Source organism: Stylophora pistillata, chromosome 12 (genome assembly GCF_964205215.1).
Source record: "Stylophora pistillata chromosome 12, jaStyPist1.2, whole genome shotgun sequence".
NCBI classification, from domain to species: Eukaryota; Metazoa; Cnidaria; class Anthozoa; order Scleractinia; family Pocilloporidae; genus Stylophora; species Stylophora pistillata.
In genome coordinates this window covers 10,728,032-10,750,026 of record NC_142530.1, presented here as the reverse complement: position 1 = coordinate 10,750,026, position 21,995 = coordinate 10,728,032, and the positions used below count along the sequence as shown (strand labels likewise).

Sequence of the window (21,995 nt, the reverse complement as noted above, 5' to 3'; positions counted from 1 at the left end):
TTGGGATTTTGAGAAAAACTGGTAACTAGTTTGCGGTCAACGAACGAGGGAAGTTAGAATTAAACAATGCAGTGAGAGGTTTTATTTTGAACAACATGGCAATAAGAGATCGCCGAATGGTACTGTACATGATGTAACTACCATCATTTTTAAAAAGGGTAATAAGATCAGAAGAAAGGATCATGGCAAGGGAGCGTCAAGGAAGAAAATTTTCCTCAGTGAGGGAGCGGAGTCTTGACAGTAGTACAAACGATGATTGGGAAACATTATTTGAGCCAAGTGTAACTGACAAAGGTACATATTCAGTTTATTTATCAGCTTTTTTACCCTCTCGTTACTAGATCTGAATTATATTTAAAACTCTGTATCCAACGGCGGTACAATGAGTCCATTTTGAGACGGTGAAAAGAACGATCAAGTTTGGTCAGTTACGTTTGATTGCCAAACATTCTAAACATTGCAAAACATGGATTTGAACGGGTCTACTTGTTTGGATAGATTCGCCGGTAAGTGGAGAAAATCAAATAGTCACATCTAATGGATGATATTTGACTTTATGGCGTGGTTTTCTTAACACAACATATGCTTTCTATGTAGAAAAGCCACTGCGGTGCATAATAATTAAATATAGTTTGAAATTCCATCCAAGTGAGATCATCGCCTTGTTTTTATCTCTGATGCTATAAAAAGTAACTCCAAATGCTAAGGACCACAGGGAATACCATCATTATTTCATCGAAGCAATACAGTTCATGTAATTTGGATTCTCATTCTTTTTAGCATAATTATTGTGTGACAGAATAGTTGGAAAAATAACATTGTTATTATGACTTGGATGACTATGTCTAGCATTATATTGTATCTGTCTAGTATTACATTGTAAAATTTTAAAATATTTGAGAGATCAGTGATTGATTGAAAATGTGTAATTTTTTTTTTTTAATTTCTGATTGGCAGGTAAATCTCAAACATCTAAAGCAGATCTTGATCTTGATCTTTTTAATTTTGAGGAACCTGCAGCACAACAGAGTCGTTATGTTTTGACAAGTCCAAGGTCTCTGGAGGTAAGATTGTGTCACATAACTCAAACTTGAGATACTGTCCTCTCCAGTCAGAAATTATTGACCACTGTGTTGTTTAGAGATACCTAGACCCTTATCTTCTCTCCTAGCCACAGACTTATTTAATTGTTGAACTCCTTTCAAAGGAGAGTAAATTTGTAAATGGATATCAATGGTGTAAATTTTTCTAATGATACTATTTTGAAGATGGTTGAATGCAACATGTAGCAAGACTTTGTAATTTTATGTTTTGTATCATGAGCACAGTCTTCCTCAAGTTATGATATCATTTTAGATTGTTATTAAGAGTAACTTTGTGTAATTGTGTATTTAATTGTAGAATATCAATGGATTTGCAAATATAATTCTTCCAAAATTTTAGAAAGACAAAAAAGAAAAAATTAATGCACCCAACTCAAAATTTTATACTATTTTTATAAAATTGTAGTAAATGTGTTTTGTCATAGATAAATTAGGTCCTGTTTTCTAGACTGTATCTGACTATTTTTATTAGATAATTCAGATATAACAGTATGCTAAATTGAATAATGCTAAATAACTTTGTTCTTTTCTTTTAGGCTTGTGGAAGGTTTGGAATAAAGGTACACTGTGCTTGAAGCAAAATTGATTATAATTGAATTACAGTTCTGACCTCTCTGTACATACCCTCCCATGCCAAAAAAAAATTAATTTAAAGTTCACCTTAACTCCAGTGAGTGACCAAGACAGGGTTTCTCCTAACAATATCGATAGAATATCAAGCAGACAAGTGATGAGGAGACAGAAAAACAACAATTAGGGGATTATTTGCTGATCTAATACCAAATTCTCCATACTAAGATCATAAGAATTGAATGGCAGACAGTAAGGAGAGTTACTAAATAAATGAGGTCTTGGAGTGAAAGGGTTTAATTTAATTTCTCAGTTTTACTTCTAACTAAAGTAATTTCTTGCTGTGATACTTAGCCTGTAGAACTGTTACACAAGTCATTGGAGGAGTTTGTTGAGGAATTCAGGTCTTTGTATGATACTGACTACCCACTGCTTGCTGTTCGAGAAGTGTTTCAGGAACATGAAAGGCAAAGGCTTAGTAAGTGTAATACTTGTTACTGTAGTTTGCAGGTTATATAAAACTTAAAAAAACCAAAAAAACAAAACAAAACAAAACAGATTTGGTTTACAAGCTTAGAGCAGGCCAATGGTGACATTCACTCTTGTGAGGTGATAAAGTTCATATTTACATGGGTGTATTTTACTTTTTGCATTTTTCATTTGATCTGCATGCATTCTGACTTCGAAAGCAAAGATGAAGTACCTGATACATGTTGTGTGGTTGATGTAAAATCTGCAAAAGTTAATGCACATCAGATAATGCAGAAGACACGTATTTGTAATTTTTATAGTTGAAATTCAAACTGCATTGTAGTTGTAAAGGCCAACAAATGTAAGTGTTCAAGAGAAATAACAATTTTGAAGCATCCAATGCAAAGCTCTAAGTGGCATCAAATGCAAATTTCAAACAAGTTCCTACACTGTACAAGGTCAGTGATGGCAGTATATTCTGTATGAAATCATTGTGGATGGAGAGATGTTTAAATGCATGTTAAAAGTTACTACCTAGCCTTCTTAATGGGAGATTACAAGACATAGTTATACTTATGTATAAGGTTAAATATAGACTAGTTCCTGATTTTATTTGTGATATTTTTAGTCCTAAGTCTTGTAAATATAACTTTAGAAATCAAAATTTTTATATTAATTCCTAGGTTTAATTCTGTATTGTATGGTAAACACTCTCTTAGATATCTTGGACCATTTTTATGGAACAAACTGAAAAAAAAACATTACAGAAATTAGTAGCCTTTCTAGGTTAAATTTCATATTAGGCATAAGGATCTTACCAAACTGATAAATGGTAACAATTGCCTCGTGTGCATAATTTGTACCTCTTAGGTTATATAATCTATAGCTTATTTCTTATCATTAATTAGGTTATTCATTTACGTTATGTCCCCAATTAGCATATTCAGCTAAATACATTGACACATAAATAAAGTTTATCATCATCATCATCATCATCAAGTTTACTCATTTTAAGATTGTGGAATTTTTCCACATCAAGGGTTGTTATTTTGGGGTTTGAAGACATCAAAGACACCCTCAGTAATACTTTTCTTGATTAAAACTTACATATAAAATATTAATAAATGATCACATCCTAGAGACTCTTACTGAAAATTTGACCTGACAGACCCAGTTATGATTTTAACATTTCAAAATACACTCATCTGTTTATTTTCAAAATACAACCATGAAAAATAATTCTGTGAGCTCAGTGTGTGGCATATATTGTCCTTGACAGTTGTATTGGTTCATTACATCAACACTTGAAATGGCTGAGTTACATGACTGTACAAATATCCAACTTTTGTTTGTGTCTTTTTAGGAAAATTAAAGCTTTGCAGAGAGGAAAGGGGAAGGATAATTAGGGAAAGAAGTTCCGAGTCTGCCATGAGCAGTCAAGGTAGACATTTCACATCAAGGTCGCTAAGCCCTGGTAAGAGGCTTTGTTGTAAGTTAGTTTTTTTTTAATAGCGTGCTGACACTACTGGACAGGTATGGAAAAAATGAAGGCGTTTTGATGCTTACTTGGACATTAGGGGGGGAATAATATTGACAGGAAATTTAACACCTGTTTGAGTTTCTATGCCAACCCACCCCAAAGTTTTGAAAATATGATTAAGAAAGACAGAGTAACAATTGTAAAGATGATGAAAATTAAATAGAAAATTATTAATGATGGGTTCATTTTTACTATTTGCAGTTTAAATTATTTTCTTTAGATTAGGATGTTTTTTGGTTCTCAGATCCCTTTACTGCAACTGCATATTGGATACATCAAATATGAATTTTTCTTTATAAGGGATATTGTTTGCTTTAATCAGAAAACAAACTAGACAAGGGATGGAGAACATCTCATGAGGAAAAAGAAAATGGAAGGACACCTTCTCCCGTTGACAGACAGAAATATCACAGGTTTGGACTGTCTCATTGTATGTACACCTATAGCTACTGTCTCATTGTATGTACACCTATAGCTACTGTCTCATTGTATGTACTCCGTCCTATAGCTACTGTCGCATTGTGTGTACACCTATAGCTACTGTCTCATTGTATTTACACCTCTAGCTACTGTACATGTCGTGCACAAGTTATTATTATTTGTGTAATTTAGAGATTGAGTGTGTGCTTAATTAATATGTATATTTTCTTAATTATAAAGGGTGTTATTGTTATATTTTTTTTGCTGGACAACCACTGTACTAAGACAATAAAATGCACATGGTCCTTCATGTTACTGCTGTTACAATTACCAAACTTGCCACACTGAAGACAAGCTTGCTATGTTTCCATACATTCCAGGCTTGTCACCATAAAATGAACACTTGTTTAATATTATGACTGAATAGAGAACATGAGTTATAAATAAAAGCTAACTGAAGTGAAATACAGGTGCAATTTAAATACAGTGAAAGAAGAGGCAATGTGATGGTAACAGTTAAAGAATTTGAAAGTCCAACTAAGTTGTCACTGAGCTTTGGACAAAAACAGTGTAAGTTGTTGATTGTGGTTTGAATAAGTTAAGATCTAAAAAGCAACACAGTTTTTTTAGGTGTTATATTTAGTAAATTTAGCATTTTGTTTTAGAGGTTCAAGTCCACTGAGTGACAGAGGAAAAGAAAACATGTATGCGATAGACAGAAAAACCTCAAAGCCTCCATCAGAGCAAACAAACTACAGGTTAGTATTGTTGTTTTCCATTATGTGGTGTAATCAATACATACATGAACACAGAAAAAAGGATTTTGTTAACATCACTACTGCAAACTCTACTTAATGTTTAATAGTGTATGAGAGACTTACTGTTCAGTTCTATTTTTAGAAATGTTGAGAAATGAAAAGTTAAGCAGTGGTGGCTGCAGTTAGATTGATAAGATACCCCATACATGGTACTTCATTGCCTTCTTAGGCCAAGCCCTGCCCCAATGGAAGAAACTAGACAGATTTAGAAACTAGTATTAAGCTAATGGCGGAAAGAGAATTGAGGTTCTACTATCTGCCTTTGAGCTCTTTGAATATGTAACAATGTGGAAAGATATAATTATTCTACTTGCTGTGGAAATGAATGTTACTTATAACTACCGGTATGACCCACCCATTAATTTCGCATTTCCCCATAAAGCAATGCTTCTTGGTCAAATTTTAATTATTTGGACGGTCTCTCAGCCCTGGACATTATCAGCCAACATACAAGCCGCCTGATTGCCTGAAGGGGCTTATTTACGGCATATTTTCCACTTATATGTTAGATTTTCAGATGTACTTCTGCCTCAGAAAAAAAAGATGTTAAAAATTTTTTTTTAACTTTCCTTAAATGTTCTCCACCAACGTCTGTTTGTAAAATTACAATAAAAACGATAAGTCACGGTACTTGTTTAAGAGATATGGTGGGCCAGTCTTACCCCATTTATGCCTCTACTGGTAGCAGTCGTGCACGTTAATTAATCGATTCACGGTACATTTTGTGGTAGCTGGAAGAAAAGGGTTTTAAAGTAACAATTAAAAAAAATTGATGTAGAAAGAAGATTGGTGTAGAAAGTCTCGAGCATATGGAAAAGTTTGATATATGATTTGAGGAAAAAATCACCAAGTCGTTGTTTTCAAGGTTCTAATTTGCATCATCAAGTAACGTGCTTCATAAACGCTTTACCCTATATCTTTTTTTCCTTTCGATCAATTTATACTTTAATTTCTCCAATTTAATGGGGATAATTTGTACACCAAAATTATGCAATAAAAATACAGGACACCGTGCTCGTTTAAGAGCTAAAGACCATTGCATCACTTAACCTGGCTCACTGATTGAAAACAATACCGTGTTCTCCGACTACGCGCGCGCTTATTCGTCTGATTGCATGATTTCTGTGCGCAGTATAGGATGCGCAATGCAATACTGAGGAATCACCTCAAGGATCAGACTGAGGTAAGGAAGTGAAATAACATGCAAATTTTGCTATTCCTGTTTGCAGCAAACCTGGCCTTAAACCTATCTGTTTCTGAATAACTATAACTAAGCATGGTCTGTCAATTCTTTACAGGACTCGGTACGCTTCAAGTCCAAAGAGTCGTAGTCCTGTAAGTCCTAAGGGTGGTAGTGTGAATTACGTCGAGAGCTCTGACTCAGAGACTGAGGCAGAGGCCAAGAGGACATGGTCTGCAAGTGTTGTTTATTCACACGGACATTCACCGAGAACAAGTAAGAAACCCTCATCTGCAGGATCCTTCAGAAAAAGAGCCAATTCGCTCATCAAGAGAACAGCCTCTATGGATAGTATCGACTTGTTACGTTCAGTGCCAAGTGCATCAAGTGGAAAGGGTTTGTCTGAAAAGGTAGCCACAATTTTGAAACTACGGAATCATAGATCAGCTTATTAGGCCTTTTTAGGGATTGCCAAGCCTCTGTTTCATAAAGAGGGCAACGCTTTGTTGCTCTCATATGCAGCTGAAAAAGTATCGTATTTTCACCATAAAAGTTTTGCAGCCACCCTTATTTTGAAAGTGAGGGTTCTGACAACTCGTAAACGGCCTTTGTCAATAACTAGAACACTGTAAAATGTATCATTTGTATGTCTTCATAAACTTAACGTGTTAGTAGCACTTCATAGTATGATATGGAGTGGATTCTTCATCAGTTGTTTTGTCTAGGGGAATTTTTTTGTCACCTTTTGGTGTCTCTACAACTACGAAAAATGTGAATTAAAGTTTATTTATTTCCTGCTGCGGTGACTGTGCGTTTATCCGTATGTACATGTTGTGCTTCACAGATATTCTAACATATCCAAAAAGAACCATGCACGGTAACTTATGAATTGATATGATATTTCATATTTCTTATGAACTTATGATATTTCTTTGTCTTTTTTTATTTGTTGTTTGTTTGTTTTTGTGAAGGATCAACGTATTGTGAATTTAATGATGTCCAGACATGAAGAAGAAGAGAGATCTCGTAAGGAACGATTGATGTTGGAGTTAGAGTGGGACGAACAAAGAAAAATAGAAGAACAACTGAAAAAAGCTCGACAGCAACAGAGACAAGCTGAAATATGGGACACTTATAAAGCTAAGGATGCTAAACAAGTCAGTGAAACACACTGTACAATGTTTTCTACCAAAAAAAAACACGCTATATTGTTGTCTAGTGATCTTTTGTGTTGATATTTTTAGCATGAATTTCACAAAATGTGAATGTAAACATTTTCCGTTTAACAAAAATTACGCAAAACGACTTTTTTTGGACAATTCTAGTTTGAAGTGCGGGCAAGAAGACTAAGAAATGAACAAAGGTTGAAAAAAGATCAACTTGAGAGGCTGTTGTCGAGGGACAGCGCCTGGCAGATGGAGAAAAGAAAACAAGAACAAATCAGGGTCAGTACTAAAAAAGCAAACCTCAATAATAACCCTCAATAATAACCCTCAATAATAACCCTCAATAATAACCCTCAATAATAACCCTCAATAATAACCCTCAATAATAACCCTCAATAATAACCCTCAATAATAACCTCAATAATAACCCTCAATAATAACCCTCAATAATAACCCTCAATAATAACCCTCAATAATGTGTTAGCCATTGTATTTGTAAAAAAGCAACCCTCAATAATAACCCTCAATAATGTGTTAGCCATTGTATTTGTAAAAGCAACCCTCAATAATGTGTTAGCCATTGTATTTGTAAAAGCAACCCTCAATAATGTGTTAGCCATTGTATTTGTAAAAAAGCAACCCTCAATAATGTGTTAGCCATTGTATTTGTAAAAGCAACCCTCAATAATGTGTTAGCCATTGTATTTGTAAAAGCAACCCTCAATAATGTGTTAGCGATTGTATTTGTAAAAGCAACCCTCAATAATGTGTTAGCGATTGTATTTGTAAATTTTACCAAAGAAAGAGGTTATAGAAACTTACAGCGACTCACATTTCCTCTTAATTTAAACATACTTTTCCAGAATTTTAAACTGAAGTTTTTAGGGGGAAGAAGAACTTACAGCTAAGAACTTAAGAGCAGGTGCAACGATCATGTACGTGTAACAAAATCTCGGTCGATCCTCTGTACGCGCTGACGAAGGGCTGAACCTGGAAATGTCAGCTTGAGAAACTCTTCACGATGGCCAATTTACTATTAACTCATTTGATAAAACCAAATTATCTTGTAACACCCCGACCGACGCAGCACCACATTGTCTTGAGAAAGTTACCCCCTTTCTCGTAGTTGTTTTCTTATTTTCAGATCTCATGATATTTTCTGTTGTGAGTTGAAAATAAACTATGATCTGTGACTGATCTTGAAAACTCGTCCCGCCCTATCAACCAATCAGAATTCGAATCAAAACAATTCGTGACCTGTTATCCCTGCACTACAGTCAGTTTTCTCGTCTTCAATTGAACCCTTCAAACCGTAGGAGTCACTGGCATCTAATTTTTCCTTACCGTATCACATCCGGCTGAAGGTCGTGGCAGTAAAAAAAATGACCGCTCACTAAAAAAGCTCTTGATTATTTGAGAAATTTTCGTTGTTATACCGGAGACAAAACTGTGGAGAATACACATGCTGATGTATAGATGTAAAGGGATATTAGGTCCTCACTGGTTCCTGGTAATATTTTCCCTTGTCTTAATGGTTAGTTATGATAATCTTGTTTTTGGTTCATTGGAAATGCGCAGTAAAGGTTTCCTAGTCGTTTACTAATTTAATTCTTTTAAACTCCAGGGTACAAAAATGCTGGCCAAGAAAATCAAAGAAACCGAGAAAAAACAGAAGCAGGTAGAGATAACAGCCATTATGCCACTATACAAATCTAATGACTATTTTCAGTCAACATTCCCAATCCACGTATTTTTATATTTATTTGTTTATATCATTGTTGCTGCAGGTAGAAAATATGTGGCAGAAACAAAGGGAAGACGAATTACATCGCAACATGAGCCAGCTTAATCTTTTAGACAAACATAAAACCGCTTTTGAGAAGAGGAATCATTTATCTGCTCAAGAACACTTGGTTAGTTCCATGGACACCCTCATGCGTAACTTTGAATTGCCACGAGTTTATCTGTGGTTTTTTGCCCAATTACACAAACATTGATCACAAGAGTTTTCGCTTTGAGGAGGACTTCTCGAGCTGCCTCTTGCCAACGATTTCAAGAAGTTCCACAGTGTTGCAATTGTAACTTATTTCTCTCGTAGACATGATTAAGGGGGAACTGCCCTTTGCCACATGAATATTTTGACCATTTCCAAACGCCAAAGTATGGATCGTGAACATTTTTCATTCATGGACAGTGTACTTTCAGTTAACGTAAAAGTATCTTTAATCAGGAGAACCGTCACCAACTTACACTTTATTTCTTCACTTTTCTACAACAGAAAGTTCAAAGTCGGAATCACAGTGTGAAAACCAGACACACTAATACGAGAAAACAATTGGTTCAACAGTTAAGGTCAGTGGCAGTACACATCACAGTACACATCACAGTACACATCACAAACAAGGCAATCGGTAAAATTGTCCTGCAATGCAAACTGTTACAACAGCTGCATTGTCACTTATGCCAGCTTGTGAAACGGCTTGTGTTGCTGGTACATAGAAGTTTTGTACCATTTGCTTAATCCTCTGTATTCTTCTTGTGGCCCAAACGACGATCAAAAAGGTTAATGTTTAACAATTATTCGCCGAAGGCGAGGTGAATATCGTCGAATAATCCCCTCGACTTCGTCTCGGGGATTATTCGACAATATTCACCGAACCTGAGGCGAATAATTGTTCTAGTATAATTTCAGAGCTGAACAACAGAGAAATTTCTAAAATCATAACATTTTAGTAACATTTATTAACTTTTTATTTTAACATTTTATATAAACCGCGTGGAGCGGTTTATATAGCGTCATATAAGGAACCGCTCGACCAATCAGATTGCTGGAAACTCTTTGCTCAGCTCTGAAATTATACTAAATGTATATATATATAAACAGATCGTTCAAGGGAATGCTTTTCTGAAAGGTTGCCCGTGTTCCTGCTGTATTAGAATGCTGCCACTATTATCAAAACTTGTTTCGTTTCACGCGTCTACTTTTTTATCTTGTTTATGACTCTCAGCCAAGAAGAAGAGAATCTAAAACACGAAGTGGCCATTAAACATCAAAACGCTGTAATGAATTACCAGAGACAACTGACTCGAAAAGATAACCAGATGGCGTTAAATAGGTAAGTACAATGTTGAGACACTGAGTTTCAGTGGGTATTCTGTTTAACTCTCTATATCCTAACATCGGTAGGCATGTTCTCCATACTGTTCTCTATACACTTCTTAAGATGCCAACGAGGAGAATTTGTTCAACGATCAAGAGCTTGTTTATTTGATGATCATTTGCCTTAATCTCCTGACGTGAAGGTGTGATTCGGCGGTGATACTGAATTGAGTAACAAGAGATTAGTCACTATTAGGGTTTAAGGGTCAATGGACTCTACTCGAACGGAGTCAGGGATTTCTAAGGAGTCCCAACGTGTTATGTAGTATGAATTCAATTCATCTCTATCTTCGAAGCACGCAACGTTTTCATTGATATGCGTTAATCATCCGTTTTCTGTTGCTTTGCCGTCATTTTTCCCATTCTTTTTTTTTTTATTGCTTTCAGTCATCCGTGTTGCTATGGAAGTAATGTAATAGCTGATAATAATCAGTAATAAAAACCTTTACTCTATTTCCCTTTTGCCAAATGTCAGCTTCTGAGTTCCGGTATATCTCACCTGATGACACATACTTAAAACCAACCAAAACTTACTCGGTCACCTTAGATTGAGGGTGTGGTACGCAGACCGTGTAGATCAGAACGCATGTAGTATCATAGTTACAAGTACGTTACTGGAATTCGGAACTAACCAAGGCATGTAAAACTTTGTAAAGTCAGACAAAAAACAGAAAAGTGGAAATTTTCGTGTGGAGATGATATTGCTGATTCTGCACATAGCAATGAATTATGATTTTCAGGATAAAGAGAGAGGAGCGAATTGAAAGGCAACAGGAACAGTTGAGGAGGAAGGCAAATGATATGGATGAATGGAGAAAAGAACTCACAGTTTTCAGGGAAGAGGTGAGACTCATTTTATCATTAGAAATGACGTTTTTGGTTGATTTTATTCTGCTTAAAAATTTTAAAAGATATTCTCGTAACGGTTTATATGGGGTCTAGGGTGAACCATACCAAGGTAAGGCGTCAACTGAAATTTTGTTTACCGTAGGACACACGGTGAATTTCAGGTCTCTCAGATACGAATGTAAGTCAATTAACGTAACCTACCTTGTTTGTTTTGTAGAAAGACAAGCAAGCTGAAGGTACTGCAAAAATGGTAATAGCTTCTAAACAGCACAGAGTTAAATCACAACTTGCCGCTGAGAAAGACGAACATCAGCAAAATCTAGTAAGGTAATATGACATTACAGAAAAGATCTGTTAAAGGATATCGAAAAACGACCCGTTAATACAGTTTGTTGTCCCCACTTCAAGATGTTTCTGGTGATGTTCCTTTTTGAACCCAAAAATTTGCTTTCCCAACTGATTACCGAAACATATTGTTGCCCACGTTGTGTTTGCAACAATTTCCCGATTTGTGGTGTACGATTAAGATATATAGTTATCAAGTTAACCTGTGCCTGCATTTCAGTATTCACCAGAAGCGTAAGCAAACATCTTGAAGAAACAGACACCTCCTCTGAATTGAAGACAGGTTGTCGTGAAACCATTTCTTGCTTACCCAAAGACTGTCCAAATTCGATGTAACAAAGTTCGAACATTTTGCAGGGTAAAACAAGCTCTCGAAGAAAGGAAAAGAGAAATTCAAGAAGATATTGAAGTTAAAGATGAGCGAAGTAGAATGGTTAATGCAGAAAAAGATGAAATTCGGAGACTGGTGAGTTGTGCCAATTCCTTTAAAAATTTTCTGTATTATCATTGACGATGTTTTGACTTATCTCCAGTGATAATGTCGTAATAATGTCATTCATAGAACCGTGATGCAGCTCGAACCTCTCAGGCCGTGAGGGACTTGATCAGAGAACAGACGCTCAGAGGGTAAACACATTTGCGGTCTTAAATGTGCCCATGAAGTATTTTAAGCCCGTCCGAGGCATGCAAGCATTGTTAGCTTTTGTACAGTAGCGGAGCGAACCAACATGCTGTTCCATTGATTAAGAAGGAAATATACGTCTTAACACCTACAACAAATTTACCTCTAATTTCACCTACTTTTCTTCTGATCCCTAAGCAACACCAACAGACGAAATTATTAATACTTGTTGTTTACTAAAACTTTATCTATTTTCACAACACTTTACAAACAGCTGAAAGGCAGACAATTTTTTTAATGCATCGTCTCGCATTCGTGTCAAGGCGGTTTTACATTGACTCACTGGCTTGCACCTCAAGCTAATTTTACGACCTACTTGTACCAATCGAAAGTAATAAGGCAGTGATTCTTAGCTGTATTCTGCAATTGAATTCTGGTTGACACACAAAAAATGTGCAGTTTGTTAACTATAGGAGAAGTAGAAATACTGAGCCAACGCCTTTGAATCCTTCAGGAAAACAACTGATCGTTGGAATTTTTTTTGGTTACTCTAGTTCCTTTGACAGGATGGCAGAGGCCGCTCAGCACCAAGCTTTTGTAGGGCGTGGCCCACAGACAGGACACAAGAATAAATCCACTTTGAAACTGGGCTAATGAACTAAAAATATGAATTTAGGAATGGCCGCTAGTGATTGTTTGTAAGTGTGAATTAGTACTTCCTCGAGATTATTTATTTCATCTGCAAAACATATCTTGCATCGTTTATGGTGTAGGCCATTTTTTGGCTCGTATTCAAAATTAAAACTTACCTTAGTTTTAGTTAAATGTACATATAAACAAAGTGAGAATTGTTCTCAATTAAGTAGGGTAGGAAATATTTGGAGAAGAAATAGAACACTCAAGGGCTTGACCCTTCTCCGGCGTATACAGGTCATGTACGTTCGTCGAATTCACAGTCTGTATCACTGATGAAACTAAAACTTACACAAGTGATTTTTTTGCAAATAAAACGAACTTTTTAAGCTCGTGGCTACGCCTTGTTCCTAATGAAATTGGATGTCACTCGACGGTTAGAAGGTGGTTGGCAGGACTAGGGCCAGCGGCGTTGAAGTATCTTTTAAGTCTCTTTTAAGTCTCTGGACGATTGTTTTAAGTGTCCTTTCTAGAACAGGATTGCAAATTGCATTTGAATTTTAGACCAGCGCAGTATTTACGGTATGGAGTTTGGGACATTCAGCGATACAAACCAATCCAAAGATTCATTAGGGCAGGCTCACAGGTTTGATAAAAAGCCGTTATGTATTTTCATAGAACTGTTCAGAGGTTTCACACAGAATGATTGTAAAGGGAAATCAAATCGTTGTCTAACAAGTACGACTGGGAAAGACAAATCGAAAATAAACGGACTCTTTACCGTTAAAATTGAAAGACTACAAAACTTGTACATGCTAACAGTAAATAGTATTGTACAAATTGAAAATAAACATACTCTTTATTGATAAAATTAAAAGACTTCAAAACTTATAGATGGTAACCGTAAATAATATGGTACAGTAGCAGTAATATTAGGGAGTTTAAGCAAATCACTACGGCTGTCGCTGCTACGGCTATCGTGGTTGACGAGGCTTGGGGAGAGTACGTCGCCTTAGCCCGCCAAAATTCAACTTTAAGCAACGCGAACTACAAACCTAGTACGGCTGAGAAGTGTAAAACCAATAAATTAAGCGTCTTCGCGGTAGTTTATTGCACGTCTAAAAACTCAAAATGACTTCGTTGAAAGGGACGAGGGATTCCAACGTTTGGAAAAAAAATTGTAAGCGATCCTGTGCACAGTGAATGAATGAATTAAAATATTTGAGCTTACGTGTTGTAAAATTGCCAGTTTGGAGCTTATAAACACCAAAGCAAAGTTTCTACACGGTCCCTCATAACCCTCGTCATTCCTTGGCCTCAGCTATTTGAATTTCAAGTAGTCTTTGAGGTTTGAAAAGGAAACGTTAGACTTTCTACCTACGCATTTCACTTTGAGTTCGCTGCGTTCTCCATGTGCACACTGCTTCGATCCTTCGACAAACCCGGCGGCAAAAATAAAGGCAGATTCACTCGGTAAGGGACAGCAAGCTTGATAAATATTCCCGATAAGCTATTTTTAAAGATGTTAAGTGTATTTCAATAGTTAAAATTGCTCAGGAGAATGTATAAAGCGAAGAAAGAAGCGAGATAAGTTCACGTACCACAGACTACGCCGAAACCTTCCCACTCACGTAGAAGGATTTCCCGCTACGGCTGGATGGGAACCACTGACATGCGCAATGACTCGTTTCTGGACAATTTTACTTCCGGTAGCCGTAGCAGCGCCAGCCGTAGTGATTTGCTTAAACTCCCTATTAAAATTAACATCAAACTCCGTCGGAAAATTGATCCTGCACAGACTTGTAAAAAACCAAGTGGGACCGCATGACTATATCTCCCGGATCCCTGACAGGGTGGGGGTCAGTACCGTTAAACCAACCAAAATACTTGACTTTGTTTTTATAATCTCCAAAGCGAACTTGTTCTGTGATATCCACTACCCAGGGTACCACGTCCATTCCACAGCACCACCCATCCCTCCCATACAGCCATGTTCCATGCTCGTTTGGCACCGCTCCATCACTCACTCGGTTGGCGCAGCCCATGGCTGTGGCAGCGTTTTTAAACACTTGTACATTTGAATGTCCGTTTACAATGAAGTGATGGGATGTAACACAGAACTCTGCACAACCATTGTTGTCACTTCCATGTCCACTAATTGTGGCTACGAGTTTAACTTGAGTGGTTTCAGATGGGATTCTGATAATACGAGTGTGATATTTTTTATTGTAGTTCTTGTCAAATTTACCACCCCTGAAGAGTTTGATAATCTTGAAGGGAACATTGTATTGATCCTCTTGTCGTGCACTGTATGCCTGTGTTGAGACTAAAGACATAGCAAACAATCTCAGTTATTTTCAACACTTTTATGGCTACTTCCCTCATCCAAACCTAACCATTAACAAAATACGAACCGCATCCAGCTTCCTAAAGATTTTGTAATATTCTCAAAAATATTTGAGGTTCTTTGGATAATTTTGGGTTAAAAATTAAGCTCTTATGAGAATTGACGGCAAAAAGAATTGCGTTGAAGGGAGATCATCAAGGAGCCCCAAGTTGTAAGACGATCACACCTCCGTATGACGCCCCGTATTCAGGTTGGAATCCTAACGAGAAAATCCGAATTTTTCTATGTCCCTATAGACTAACAGCAGCCCCTTCATTTTTTTTGCGAAGTCCGTCGCAGAAGTCCAAAAAATTTAACGTGGTTGCGCCGCGGGAGCTCTGTGAATGGGGCGCTCCCGCGGCGCATCGACATCAATTTAATGTTTTTTCGCTGATTTTTGTAGACTTGTGCGACGGACTTCGCCGAAAAGAAGGGACTGCTCGTAGTCTAATGTCCCAAGCTTGTGACAAATGTTAAAGATCTTACTTTACCTAACAATCAAGACAACTAAGATCGAAATTTATCTTCTTTCGCACTTTGTCTCCCCAAAACAAAACAAAAAAGCTCTCAACACTTCTTACGCTAACAGTATGCAAGGGACTTGTCTCATATGAACCTATTACATGGCCTGGCGCGAGAATAAATTCGCTGTAGCGCGGTGTTAGAGGCCTGAGCCTACGGTTCGAATCTACTCGTCATTTACATTTTTTTCTATGTCCAACACTAGAGACATGCAGTGCCGTCGCCTTTAATACAGCTTTTCTCTCACCTGTGATTCCAGGTGCGGTGAATTATCAGGGAAAACTTATTAATAAGCTGTAGTGATAAAGTACTTTCCAAAAAGAGGCTATGGTTAAGGCCCACGTTTGATATTCGTACTTACATTTAATATGATCAGACAGCCTGATATCAAGAGAAGGCTTCCAAGCTCGCTCCCAGAAAGGATGTTTCATTTGTAAAGTACAGGTTTCAGATGTAAACAGAGGTAGCAATGGTGTGATGTTTGTCAACCAACGCCCTACAGACCTGAAAAAGTAGAGCAAAGTAAAACATCACAGTGCTGCAGAAAATATAACAAGAAGGCAATTACCTAATATATTAGAAAAAAAAGTTCAAGCAATACTCAATAGACGACAGAGAAATAGTTAGGGTTTTTCCTCCGAAATCTATCACAAGGTCTCGGTTTTGTGTTCTAGACTCCATTTCTTGTGCCGCGTCAAAATTTGTCCGTCTACTTTGAGCTACTTTAAAATCCTCCGAGTCAGCCCACAATGTATGCACTTTCGCATTTTTATAACTTATATTATTTCATAAATTCACTGTAGATTTGATGTAGTGTTTACAACTACATTTTTTAACTTTTCAATTGAATCAAGAGCACCTTGAAAATTGGATATTAGAGTTATACAAGTTCTTATGAAACTCATTTTCATCGCTGATACTGCTTCTTGAAAAGAATGTGAAATCGGGAACATAGTTTCCGCACGTTTCACCTCCTGTAAGGCGTTATCCAGCGGCCCAACTCCTCCCCACACAGTGGACTAGTTTTATCACAACAAACAGTGAGGTGAACAACGTGATCCCAGTGAGGGCATGAGTAGTCACTTTTACCGGGGCAATACAAGGTCATGTCCAGTTCTACATTTCTGTACATCTGTAATTCTACAGAAAAAAAAGGACGGAATATAGGATGGGTCTAAAAAGAATATACAAAAGATAAAATCTGATTGTTTGAGAGCATTAAATCGATATACAATAGCATGTGAAGTTAACATGATGATAACAGCTCATGCATGTAATATCTGCATGCATGTAATATATTGGGTCATGGTGCCGAGTCTGCCTAATTTCCAAGCCCATCATCCGTGTAGTGTACTCAAACTTTTGCAAACTCAAAAGTATCTTCATTTGCAGATTGTGTAACAAAATGTATAATAAAACAATTATTGATTCAGTTTTCCCATAATTTCATGAATTATCAATTATCAGCCTTGACTTTGGTTTTTGAAATAGGTAGGAAACACAAACTTCATTTAAAAAGATGCCCTCTCTCACTAGGAATGAATACGGTTAGCCTGGGTATCATACAAAAGAGGCAAGTGACAACTTCATAAATTTTTCCACTAAAAGGTAACTAGCAGTTCAGATATATGTATTTCATATATTCGTTGTGTTTGATTTATCATCTTACAGGTTTATGCTGAATTAATTTGATGGCCTGCTCCCAGTTGGCTTAGCTCAATTGGTAGAGCGCTGCATTAGTATCGCAGAGGTCAGTGGTTCGAATCCCGTACAGGCCTGAACTTTATCAGGCCTGATTTTCACTATTGCTTAAATAGTGCTCTTTACTGTGAGGATCGTGCACATAATATGTAAAAGTCTATATCTGTATCTCTGGAGATAATGAAGCCATGTTCTTCAAGTTTGGTATGGAAAATGCGTGGCACTAGAGCCACAAAATGCTGTGCTCTAAAGAAAATTAAAGGGAGTCCACTGCTATGAAATTGTGAAATCCAGGGCACCCTGCAGCACCCATGGAAAAACAAAAATTCCCAAGTTGCTCAGGAGAAAAGGAATGCACCAGGGGCCACCAGGAGCTGCTGGACCACAGCCCTTATAATGCACTGATTATTTCAGAAATTTGCAGGAACTGACCTTCAAGTGGTGGAAGGCTGATAGTTCTCACCGCACCAGTTTTTCCTTCCATCAAGGTATGGTTAAAGACATGGATTATTTTTGCACTGCCAGTCAAGTTGTGGACCAAATCTGTTTTGTAATTAAACCTGATGGAATGAGATGAGTTTTAAAAAGTAATTCATCTCTCAAGGGTAAGTCACCAAGGAGATCACATGGCAAAATAACCATTTTAAGAAACTTATCATTTTTAACAGGGTTCATACTCCCATTACAGTGGAAAAGTAATATACCCATTTTTTCCCCACAAGATGCCAGTGATACAAGCATACAGTCATGTACCTTTAAGTTATTATTGAAATTGTAAAACCTTCAGCACCTAATACTAATACTGCCTAAGGTTCTTGACTCTTGTCTACAAACCACATACCAAATACCCAAAACCCCTGCCCAGACCTGATTAACGTGTTCTTTTTTTTGTGCTAGTTACTAGTCTAAGACATCAAATAAGTTTCAACTTATTGATAATTATATACATTTTTAGTGAAATTAATAAATGTAATGCAGTAGGACAATTTGTCATTGAATAACAAACTCACCATTTTGCCTCATAGGCCATGAACTTCATTGAAGGAAACAGAAACAAACCTACTTCAGCCAGTTTTCCCTGACCATCAATACCCAAGAAAAAATTTTCTTGAGGTGTAAACTGGTAAGAAACATAAATCTTCATTTTAGCACTCAGCAAGTGCTTGATGTGAATACCATCCCTGTGTGAAATCATTGATGCTGGTGTGTTAAGAGGTTTGAAGCAGTAATGACCATTGCAACTAATTTCTTTAATTGGTGCATCTTCTTCAGAATAGATCAAAACTGCTTTAACTCCAACCTTGTTCATATTGTGAATCTAAAGAGAGAAAATTAGGTTAACAACATTTCTATTCAAAGAGACTTAAAACAGCACAATGTTGGCAGACCCTTGCATTATGCAGACTTTGAAATCAATAGAAATCAACCCTTTCACTTCCAAGATCTAAATTTCCTTCTGTGCACTATCTGCACTATGTTTGATACAATTTTAGCTCTGATAATGGGGTATTAAATCAGACAATATCCACTAATTAATATATTCTTTCTTCTCAACACCCTACTGACCAAACTGTATGGGAATTGTAAGGAAAAATTAATTCTGCCTTAGTCACTCCCAACTGAGAAGGTTTAACTAATCAAGAAAATCTGGTTGACTACCTACATGCAAAGTCGTCATCTAATAAGAATCACAGGGACTTGATGACCTTAAAGGTTATAAAAGATAAATTTCCAGTTCTAATAAAAAATAAATAGATTTGAGGGGCCAGTTAAGCTTAAACAAAATGGCAATTAATGTTCCCAAAAAAATTCATTCTTGTAACCTTTGTAAAATAAGAGCAGTCTCCACCAGGGGACACTAAAGCAATGCTCCCTTCCTGGGCTCTTGTTTTCTGATCTTTGCGTGTTTTGTAATGGACACCATTACTGTTTTCTTCCTTCCAGTCAGATTTAGGGTGACAAGCATTTCCATAGTAGGCAATACGATAATGAGCACCCTTGTGAATCAAATTGTGAGGTGATGGCAGCCAATCATATCTTGCATCCAACCTCTGTGTTACCAACATCACTTCACCTGAATGAAAAAAAAAATCATCAAATGGAACTTGAAACCAAAACCTTGTTCTCCAGATAGCGTATTTATCATGGGAATTCAGAAATTACATCCAAAAACTTTATTTCTCTCACCTTCTGTGACTCACAGTAAGAAGCTGTACATTTCTCCTACGTCACCATTCCACATTAGCCATGGATACAGAACACCAAAATTTTGCAAAATGTATCCTAATGCACTCCTAAATTGAGTTGGGTACTTTTGGAGGGTTGGTGCTTTCATGTTGTTTCAGTAAGTATTTTCTATACTAAATTTATGGGGAGCTGTACCATTTGCCATCTTTTGCAATACAGTCAATTGTCAGACCTCTTCAATCAATCCAACCAACAAAGTTATAAGATTTTCAGTTGATTGGAAATCAGACTTAGCTAGGCATTATGTACCTGGGTACTTATAATTCTTGTCAGCCATGCACAGGCAGTTTTCTTTACTATCTAAAAGGTTGCAATCCTTACACTTTCAGATTTGATTTTGAGTATTACCTTCCTGCGATTTGATGACAACTTGAGCCAGAGCACAGCCTGTACCAAAGCAAGGCCAGTGCATTAAAGCATAAGGAATCCAGTTTCCAAAGTCATACACAGGAAGGCTGGCAAAATGAAGCCTGTCTTTCCATGACTTAACCCAACTTTTGCTACATTTGTTTTCAGTTGCAGTTGCATGGTGCTGCCTTAGTTTTGAAAGCTTGAAAAAGGGTTCCTTTTCCACAGAATCATTGCTTTCACTATGTCTACTCTTCTTATAGTACCTCTGGCATGTTGTTTTCAGATCCTGTTGCAATACATTTGTCTTCCTAAAGGGAAGAAGATGTGTCCATCAATATAATACTAATTCTACAACTAAATAACAACATTCATCATATCTTTGTTGAATGAGCTATCCTCTCCAACTCACTGCTTATTCCCCCACCTCTTCTCGCACAGTGATTGCTACCCTAGATAAATAACGAGGGTTCCTTTTTCAAAAGGTAGCCCAGCCTCATTTTCTGGGTATGGTCAAAACTCATATTATCCCTTAGAGGTATCAATAATCTAGTTTTCGACTGCCAAACCTGTGAACAGGAGTGAGGACAAGGGCAACCTAATGATATTCAGTAAGAGAAGAAGGACTGTATTAAGTACTTATAAGCCATCATATAACAGAGGAATTTCTATGTGAAAAGTAATGCTTGGATAATGACATGCTTATATACATTAAGCCTCACTCTTACATACAGGCTTAGGTATAAGGCACACAAACTGCTACCCAATATTATCTCTAAGTTGGGTATTGTAGTGCATTTTCTGGGCTATTAACTCGAGATTTTGGTCACCTAAAAATTATTTCAGTACACTAGCTTACATGCTTGCTGAATGTTCAGACTGTTTTGTTGTCCTTTTTTTCGGTTTTTATTTTTCCAATGCCCTCCAAAGCGACAATAACAACAATACAGTTTATGTTCTTGAGAGTAAATATGCTCTGGGCCCTTGTCAGAGTTATTTTAACCCCAGTGCCTAATGGTTCTGGCTAAAATGACACTGAGTCAGGCCCAAAACATATTCATGTCTGTGAACATTAACTCTTTGTTTGAATAATTATTCAATGCTTTGGAAAAGTCTTCCTTTATCTGTATCATCCTATCATTACTTTTTTCTCTCATTTGACGTGAACCCCTTGACAAATGGCTCCAAGGGAAACAGCGAGTTTACAAGAAACTATTTTGTGTCCACAAAAAGCAACCCTGAGAGTAACACCAATTGAAACCTTTGCTGCTTTTTGTAGGCTCTGAAATCATTCTGTTTACCTTCTAAAGTAATCCTCTATCGCTTTATGTAGAGTTTTTCGTAGCCATAGCACGTCCTCTAAAGCTGTAGAGTCTGATGATGACATGAATACATAGTGTGTATTCCCTGGTGAATACTCGATGAACTCTTGCAGAGAAGTTTCATTTGTCCACAGCGCTTCCAAGAAAGCCGATCGCTTGGTGAACAGGTGAAATATGACCGGGTGAGTTGGCTTTCTAGGGTTTCCATTATTCTTCTTGTAAACAATCCTGCCATTTACCGTTTGTAGAGCAAATGATGGTGCAGTATCTCCTGGCTGGAGATTTGGCAGTTGACTCCAGGCGAGAGCAAAATGAACCACGGAAAGCAGAAGTGATTTTTTCGGATCGAATCGCATATTGATTTTAATTGCACAGCAATTTCTAGCCCTTCTAACAGCGATGAACTTCCCTGGCTGCGGGAAATTTTAAATATTTTCGAATAATTAAAGGACGGGAGCATTTTTAGAAGCATGATCAAATATGCTCGGGTGACAACCTAAAGTGAGACGGGAATCTGACGGGACATCTGATCGTACATGTATGTCAACATTATGTTTTAAGAGGATCGAAAATGATCAAACTTTCTGCCAAG

At 37.0% G+C, this 21,995-nt stretch overlaps 2 protein-coding genes across 4 annotated transcripts; one reads left to right on the top strand and one right to left on the bottom strand.

The window, feature by feature from the left end:
- The first annotated feature begins 17 nt into the window (after window positions 1-17).
- On the top strand, window positions 18-13,768 carry LOC111340728 (uncharacterized). Of its 3 annotated transcripts, none has more exons than XM_088741687.1 (19): window positions 18-294; window positions 958-1,064; window positions 1,640-1,663; window positions 2,028-2,151; window positions 3,508-3,585; window positions 4,007-4,097; window positions 4,770-4,862; window positions 6,221-6,512; window positions 7,074-7,259; window positions 7,428-7,547; window positions 8,893-8,946; window positions 9,056-9,181; window positions 9,547-9,620; window positions 10,277-10,384; window positions 11,169-11,271; window positions 11,495-11,604; window positions 11,980-12,088; window positions 12,185-12,249; window positions 12,799-13,768. In XM_088741687.1, the coding sequence occupies exons 1-19, from the start codon at window positions 183-185 to the stop codon at window positions 12,896-12,898; spliced, it is 2,076 nt and encodes a 691-aa protein (XP_088597813.1). In that variant the 5' UTR covers window positions 18-182; the 3' UTR covers window positions 12,899-13,768. The 3 variants fall into 3 exon arrangements, with proteins under 3 accessions (XP_088597813.1, XP_022803354.2, XP_088597814.1); XM_022947619.2 differs by having other exon boundaries at window positions 3,508-3,618; XM_088741688.1 differs by lacking the exon at window positions 18-294 and adding an exon at window positions 685-754 and having other exon boundaries at window positions 3,508-3,618.
- LOC111340726 (uncharacterized) lies at window positions 13,718-21,924 on the bottom strand. The gene is made up of 8 exons (XM_022947616.2): window positions 21,383-21,924; window positions 20,082-20,392; window positions 19,310-19,560; window positions 18,497-18,804; window positions 17,919-18,046; window positions 16,757-16,925; window positions 16,147-16,289; window positions 13,718-15,203 (listed from the first exon to the last, which is right to left on the bottom strand). Exons 1-8 carry the CDS (start codon window positions 21,757-21,759, stop codon window positions 14,644-14,646), a joined length of 2,247 nt encoding a protein of 748 aa, XP_022803351.2. The 5' UTR covers window positions 21,760-21,924; the 3' UTR covers window positions 13,718-14,643.
- Between the last annotated feature and the right edge of the window lie 71 nt (window positions 21,925-21,995).

Coding starts and splice junctions, on each gene's coding strand:
- LOC111340726 (XM_022947616.2), bottom strand. CDS start 21,759: ATGCGATTCGATCCGAAAAAATCACTTCTGCTTTCCGTGGTTCATTTT. Junction 20,393..21,382: donor ATAGAGGATTACTTTAGAAG/GTAAACAGAATG, acceptor TCTTCCCTTTAG/GAAGACAAATGTATTGCAAC. Junction 18,047..18,496: donor ATGGCCTATGAGGCAAAATG/GTGAGTTTGTTA, acceptor TCATTCCATCAG/GTTTAATTACAAAACAGATT.
- LOC111340728 (XM_022947619.2), top strand. CDS start 183: ATGGCAAGGGAGCGTCAAGGAAGAAAATTTTCCTCAGTGAGGGAGCGG. Junction 1,065..1,639: donor CAAGTCCAAGGTCTCTGGAG/GTAAGATTGTGT, acceptor CTTTTCTTTTAG/GCTTGTGGAAGGTTTGGAAT. Junction 11,272..11,494: donor TCACAGTTTTCAGGGAAGAG/GTGAGACTCATT, acceptor TTTGTTTTGTAG/AAAGACAAGCAAGCTGAAGG.